This window comes from Mytilus galloprovincialis, chromosome 8, assembly GCF_965363235.1.
Source record: "Mytilus galloprovincialis chromosome 8, xbMytGall1.hap1.1, whole genome shotgun sequence".
Lineage (NCBI taxonomy): Eukaryota > Metazoa > Mollusca > Bivalvia > Mytilida > Mytilidae > Mytilus > Mytilus galloprovincialis.
Genome location: NC_134845.1, coordinates 54,241,071 through 54,249,096, shown reverse-complemented (window position 1 = coordinate 54,249,096; position 8,026 = coordinate 54,241,071). Strand labels below are relative to the sequence as shown.

Sequence of the window (8,026 nt, the reverse complement as noted above, 5' to 3'; positions counted from 1 at the left end):
GTGTTTGGGGAGATAACTCTTACAAAACAAAGTGTTCAGTTAAACAGGGTCAGTTTCAAAAGCGTATAGACTGTATGATATCATAGACAAAAGAACTAAGCGACATCTTTCGAAACAAAATTACACCGCATGAAAAAAATTTAGACGGATAAAAAAAAACTCAGAATAAAACCAATAGGTCTTTTCACGGAAAGGTGGAAACATATAAACAATCGACAACCACTAAATTACAGGCTCCTGACTTAAAGGACAGCCACATACATACATAATGTGGCGGGGTTAAACATGTTAGCGGGATAGCAACCATCCATTAACATTGGACAGTTATATAACAGTACAACATGAGAACGAACTATAAATATATATATAAAAAAATATAAAGCATAGTTACAACATGTACAAAGCAGAATACCTAGATGTCACAATTCAAAAATACCTAAAATGGCACATTGAAATAAACAACAGCTGTATTAACATCAGTTCCAATATAGTATTAGAACAATCACACAAAAGTCACATCATCACTAGAATATGTCTGTTCATTCTGGGACCTTACTTCATTGACAATAAAACACAAACTAGAAAAAGTACAAACACAGGCTGCCAGATTTGTAACGAATCGACACAGAAACATCTATAGTGTTGGTGATAGTATCAATCAAATATTAACTAATTGCAATTTCACAAACAAAGAGATTTAAACAACTGATCAAATAGTCAGAGAACATGCGCACACACTCCATCCTTATCCATCAGAACACACTTACGCTCGAAACCATTTCTTTCGTTTATACTTAAAACCTGGAACAGCCTTCGTCTGAGCGACACTGTAAAATCAAACACAATAGCTATATGAACCTACACACACAATAAAAATAAATATACAATGAGTAAAAAAGTGTAATCTCATTATAAAAAAGAACCAAAATAGAAAACTGTTTACTATATAAAAATGTTTTTAATATTGTTTTAATAACTTTAAATTTCATGTCACTGTATATACGTTAGCCATAAATACAACTCTGCATTCCTTTACATTTTGCAACTGGGACTATGAAACCGTTAAAGTATATCGTCATATATTTCGGAACATTAAAAAAAAATAAGAAGTCTTGCAATATTGCAACATTTTCTGTAAAAAATATTATGATTAACAGTAGTATTTTTGTCGGTAAACATGACACAATTGACCATGAAACAATTAATCTTGATAGACATCAAATCTTAGATAATTGTTTAAACCCTTTCCTAAATTTGGACATTGTGCCAACTGTTAACGTTCTATAATAAATTCTATATAAAAATTCAGAATGACGTAACATATTCTTAAGTAGTATACTGTTTTGTATGCATTTTCGTAGTTAGTTCAAATACTTTTGTTCTCTTGATTATTAACAATTGGTAGAGGAGATATTCCTTCTGTGTCACATATATCGGCAGGTGCTTCATAAGGAAGTAAAATGTCTACAATGTTGATATATTTGTTGATTACTGCTTTGACTATTGGTGTATGCCCGTCTTTATCCCGCGCATGTATATTCGCTTTATTATTTATTAGTTTCATTACCACATTTGTGCAGTTATTCATGCATGCTATATGCAGAGGGGTGGTGGAACTTTTATCTGACAAATTAATATCAGCCCCAAATTCTGATAACAAATTAACAACCTCTACATTGTCAGATTTGCAAGCTAACTGAAGTGGTGTGCATTTGTTTGTATCACACTGATTAACATTTGCATTCCCATTCAACAACGATTTGACAACATCTGTATCACTCCTTGAACAAGCAAGCATGAGTGGCGTGACTTTATTTTTATCACTCATATTCGGGTTCGCTTTTCCATGAAGTAGGATTTCAACAATTGTATTGAAGCCATTTTTACAACAATAAAAAAGTGGTGTCCATCCCTTATTATCTTTTTCATTAACAAGAGCTGCATTATCGAGTAATAGTTGGACGACTTTATCGTGGCCGTTTTTGCAAGCTACATGCAAGGGAGTTATGTCTTCACTGGTTTTATGGTTAACTGATGACCCGCATATAATCAAATATTTAACAATATCTTCGTTGTCATTTTTACAAGCTTGATGCAAGGGTACAACGCATCTTTTACTTTCTTTTTTTGATAATTTAGCACCCTTTTCTATAAGTAGTTTTACAATCTCGATACTTCCGTATTCACATGCAGCATGCAAAGGTTGCCTTTCAGTCTTAGTTTTAATATTAATATCAGCTTTCGTGTCGATCAAGATTTTAACAATCTCTTTCTGATTTGCACTGCTTGCAACATATAAGGGAGTTCTATCTGACGCATCTTTTGCATTGATCTTTGCTTTATACTTAAGTAAAGCTGAAACCATTGAAGAATGTTCCGTCTTACAAGCTAAGTGCAGTGGTGTACGCTCTCTTGTCTCTTGAATATTAACATCTGCCTTCATTTTCAACAGAAATATAGCAAGATCTGTGAACCCTTGCTCAGCAACCACGTGCAGTACTCCTTTATTTCCCATTGTCGAATATTTTTCATCTAGGTTTACTTTTTTTTTGCATCGTGTCGTCAGTAATAACTTTACTATTTCTAGATGATTATTTTCACATGCATAAAATATGGGTTTTATTTCCTCCGTATTTGCAATATTAATCTCTGAATTGTTTTCAATTAATTCTGTTACAACTTCTAAATGTCCATTTTTACATGCTTTGTGGAGCGGAGTATTACCAGCAGAGTCTTTTATATTTGCCATACTTTTATCTTGAAGGAAAAATGAAACATATTCACGATATCCGTTCGTTGAAACAACATGCATTGCAATCCCCTTTTGTGTATTATTCATGTGAAAATCTTCTAAATGTTCTTGTATGTATTTAAGAAACATGCATCTGAAAATTTCACATTTGTTTTGCTGGTTAGTAAAAACTGCAGACATTAAGCCGTTATTTAACTCCAATAGAAGACGTCTAAAATATGTTTCTTGATGTTCAGTTGGAACCTTTATAGCGAAGACATCTAGTTCTGCGTCTATACAATCTAAACGAATATGATCCAGAAGCACTTCAGTTTTACAATACTTAATTACTGTTTTCATAAATGTTTTCGCAATGCAAAACAGAACGATATTTTTCATAGTTTCATGAACAAATACAACTTTATCAATGTCTTCTGTTACATAGGATCCTGACAGACTACGTAAAGAGCTCATCAGACGTTTTTTAGAAGGATACTGCAAAAAAGCGGATTCATGAAACATATCCTGTAACAATTCATTGGAGTCATGACTGTCTATGGAAAGGAAGTTTTGTGGAATCTTCTGCTTGATGGCAAGAACAGCCAATGCAAAAAAGAGAGCTTCCGACTTTCCCTTGAAACTATTTATTTCGTCTTCTATAATCTGGAAAGGAGCTGTAAATAAATAGTTTACATTAAAATCGTTCGTGGTTAGGTAGAAGGAACACAAATACGGAAAGAAATTATACATCATAATGATGTCATCGTGTAATCTGGCTGCCTCGGTTGGTTTGAGATAAGATTTGCAAATAGCCCGTCTCTCTTCCAAAGCTAGCGTAAGGTCTTTTGCCAAAAAGTCGCATGTGTAGGGTGACAATATACTCATGCATTTTTGTTGTTCTGGTTGCCAAATGTAAGTTCTGCTTGTAAGGATGAGTTTCGTTTCATTGCTTTTTTGAAAAATCTTCTTCAATAATGGTCCATGTTCTTCCCACAAAAGTACATTAGTCTCAGCCACGCCATACTCTCCGATAAAATTGTCAATGATAAACACTTGTTTTAATCCTGGTATATGATACTTTATAATGTCACCTGGTTGTCTTGCTGGTACAATCGTATAACCACCTTTTCTTTTCAATCCGAATGCAACATGATAAGCGTTAGCTGATTTTCCAACACCAGTTGGCCCTGCTATAATAATTATGTTTTCCTTCAGAATACCATTATATATTACTTGTGTTGCTCTTGTTATAACAAATTTATGAAGTTTGTTGGTCCATTCTTGGAGTGTTTCTTGTTTAAAATCTGTAAAGAAAGTATGAAAATAAAAGCACTTGTTTAAACATTAAAAACAAATAAACACACAATGCATCATTCATTTGCCATCGATATTTTCATAGAATAATGGAAAGGGTTCTATTCTTCTGTATGAATAAATGAAACACAGTGAAATATTTTTCAAAACGACTGCTTATTTAATACGCATTAATTCGCTTTTATGTTTTAGCCATGCAAATCAACACTCAGCCAAAATGTCACAATCGGGAATAGGACACACGCGGGGGAAAATACAGTGTATCAAGTTATCTAAAGAAAAAAGGTTACAAATACACGTAACTAATGAGTTGAGACACAAATATATCGTGTCAGTCAACCCAAAGTGGATGTTTACCATAACATGCATAACATTTTAATTTTGCATCTGAATGCCACTTGCCTAGAGGAGAAGCTGTAACATTGATTGTTTAAGTCTTTGGTTTAGCCCAGTCGGGATGCGAACACAAAACTTTGCTCCCTTCAACATAGTATTTCGAGACTACTGACAATAAATATGTGTAAGGACCTGTGATAATAAAGTTCCTACTTGTATAACATGAAAATACACTAGCGTCACGTATCAGTTAATATGTGTTAACCCCATATACGATGGCATAGAAGGTATGTTGTTATTGAGAGTTGAAATTGAGTGTTGTTTGAAATCGTCAATAATCTCAAGTTCACTATGATTTACGAGCAGTAAACACTTGAATATCCTTATTAAGATACGAAAATAGAGACATGCAATGGTAAAGTTTCAAAGTAAAGCATAAAAATTTCCAGTTAGTCAATTCGTCGTCAGGATGAATCTAGGAGAGTTTAATACATTTTACCAAAACTTGATCATTCTTATAAAAATTTATCACTTCTTATATCTCTATGTATCCCCATCAACCTTTTTCGATTTTTATCAAGATTTGTCAGGTTTAATAGCAAACAGATAGACCTATACCAAATATTTGTGTCTCAACTCACTAGCGACATGTTTGCAGGTTTGTATATACTATAATAGGGGTCTTATATATCAATTGTCGGTTTTGAAAACAAGTCTTTTGGTCCTAATGGTTACATCTCGCGTAAGTGATGACTCACTGGAAGACCTTTGAGGCATGCATATAAAGTTAACCTCATCTTGTCTAAGCAATAGGGTTTTCTCATTTGGAAGTTCTTGAAATTGCTTAAGGGTTTTATCTTTTTCTCATTTTTTATGTTCAAACTTAGTAATAATTTTTCAATCTGTTGCGTTTTGAGGTTGATTAAATAAGTACTTTAAAAATTCCAATATTGTAAATTGGTGTACGGCTGCATGCTTACAATATTAAACGATACGGTAATACCAATATTTATTATATGTATATAGTTATCAAAGGTACCAGGATTATAATTTAGTACGCCAGACGCGCGTTTCGTCTACATAAAGCTCATTAGTGACGCTCATATCAAAATATTGATAAAGCCAAACAAGTGCAAAGTTGAAGAGCATTGAAGATCCAAAATTCCAAAACGTTGTGCCAAATACGGCCAAGGTAATCAATGCCTGCGATAAGAAAACCCTCAGTTTTTCGAAAAATTCTAATTTTTGTTAACAGGAAATTTATAAAATGATCACATTTATGATATTCATGTCAACACCAAAGCGTTGACTACTGGGCTGGTGATACCCTCGCGGTCGAAACGTCCACCAGCAGTGGCATCGACCCATATCTTACTTATGTAATAATTATAATCTGCAGTCAGATGAATCAAATCTTACTTTTACAAATGAATTAATTTTGACTAACATTTCTGTCTAATCGAAGTCGTTTTCAGGAGTAAATTGATTTTCATGGGCTTGCATGCTAATTATGTGGCTATTCAAAGCGAAATAAAAAAGTAAAAAAAAAAATATATAAGGGAACATGAATTTTGTAAAAATTTTAACAATATGATAAAAAAGGTGAATTTGCAAGATCATATGGGTATTTAGTTTTTCAAAATGTGTCCGATGAACCTGCCTGCTAACCAACATGGCAGACATGGCTAAACATAGAATATAGGGGAAAAAATCAGTTTTTGACTTGAATTTCTGAAACTAACACTAGAGCGAAAGGATAACGGTTGCATTATTTTTATACATCCATTGTAAATAAAAGTATCACATGAGCGACAAAGGCACTTTGTAGTATAGTATAACGTTACATACAGTAACGATGAACCGCCAAATTAAAAAATTGTACTTGACAAATATAAAATATCATTATATGTATAATCAATATCATTGTTTGGACAAATGGCTAACTTTAAGGTTATTAAAAAAAACGCAACAGTTAAAAAGTAGATTAATTTATCTTTCGATACGGTCATATTTCAATTTAATGTTTCCTATGCATTTGAGTTTGATTTAGTTTGTAACCCTGATTTGTTTTTTTTTTTATTTACGAGTTTCGGACAGCGGTATACTACTGTTGCCTTTATTTATAACACTTCATTTCAGACAGTTGGAGGATTTGTTGAAAATAAGAAGAATATAGAGAGACTGCATTCAGAGAGCCATGCGATGGTTAGAATGATATCAATTGATAAAATTAAACAGTATTGTATAATACATGCATATTAGTTCAAGATGTCGAAAAAATATAAAAAAATAATGGAGTTTCAATCAAAGTTAATTTGTGTTTGGATTCAAGAAAACCCATCGTAGTTTTAAACCCAAATCTCAGTAACCTCATGAACATGAACATGAATAACTGAACGTTTGAAAGAAATGGTGAAAAGTACGATATCTAATAATAAAAATGTCTGAATTGTCATATTGCTATTGTTGAAGTCTTTATATCATTATCAGTGTGTTCTTTGTGCAGGACTCATGTTTCAGAAATGTATTGATATACAGTGTGCGTTATTAAGTAGTGTTATTACATTTGATTGTGTTATACATACCTTTAGCATAAGTTAAAACCTCCTCTAAATCACTTTCATGTTTGCTATTTTTGTTTTTCTGTATCGGGGTTGCTTCATCGATAACGTTGCTTTTAATTCCAACACCATTTTTGTCGTCTGCTGTAATTGTGGAATTTGTATTGCCAACTCTGTCCTCAATGTCTTCCGGTGGTTTTTGCACTGAGTTTGAAAATATAACAGTTACGTTGAGTGCACTTACATTTTATACATATTCAGGAAAAGTATGCAAATGTGAGACTTTTTTAACTGCATTGTTCCTTAAACCGGAACTTTGTCATGTATGCATCTTTTATTTTTGGTTGTAACATTTTTGGGCTTAGCGATTCAGGCAATTTCCCTCTACTGAGGTCGATTAATCATATTGTGCGGTATACCATTCATTTCTTTGATTAAAGAGGGTGGTAATTGTAAAAACAAAACATCAACCACACCAAACCAAATCATTTAAAAATTACTTTTGATATCTATAATATGCAATTACATTTTAAACAATAATGGCCCGTAGAACAGTTTAATATCTGAAATTGTAAACCCTTGATTTGATTTAATGTAATTTATCTACGGGTGCAGCAGAAACTTTCTGTACATTATTGATGACCATGAAAAGAACAGTTTATGAGAAATATGTCTGGGATAAAATATAATGTCAAGAGTTTCCTTGTAACGCGATGGCTGATGTCATGAAGTTTGAATACGTACATGCATCAGACTTTATTCTGATTGGAAATAGCTAGATTACAGATCAAGTATCCCAAAAGGTTTTTCGACATTCTATAATTTTGAGTGTAAATAATTGAGGTAATTTGTCCTTCCTCAAGTTCCTAACATTCTAAAATGCTCTTCAACTTTGTAATTGTTTTGCGTTATAACTATTTTGACACGAGCGTCACTGATGAGTCTTATGTAGACGAAACGCGCGTCTGGCGTATTTAATAAGAATCCTAGTACCTTTCAAAAAAAATGAACCGGACCCTTTTACTTTATTTTATATTAATATAACATAAAAATAACGAGTATCATATATGTACGGTAAAAAAGT

The 8,026-nt window shown here is 32.8% G+C and overlaps 1 protein-coding gene across 1 annotated transcript; it reads right to left on the bottom strand.

Annotated features, from left to right (window-relative positions):
• Window positions 1–1,054: 1,054 nt before the first annotated feature.
• Window positions 1,055–4,035, bottom strand: LOC143043381 (uncharacterized). Its single transcript, XM_076215711.1, has one exon. It carries the CDS (start codon window positions 3,614–3,616, stop codon window positions 1,367–1,369), a length of 2,250 nt encoding a protein of 749 aa, XP_076071826.1. The 5' UTR covers window positions 3,617–4,035; the 3' UTR covers window positions 1,055–1,366.
• Between the last annotated feature and the right edge of the window lie 3,991 nt (window positions 4,036–8,026).

Excerpts from the sequence above, each read along its gene's own strand:
- LOC143043381 (XM_076215711.1), bottom strand. The coding sequence starts at position 3,616 with ATGAGTATATTGTCACCCTACACATGCGACTTTTTGGCAAAAGACCTT.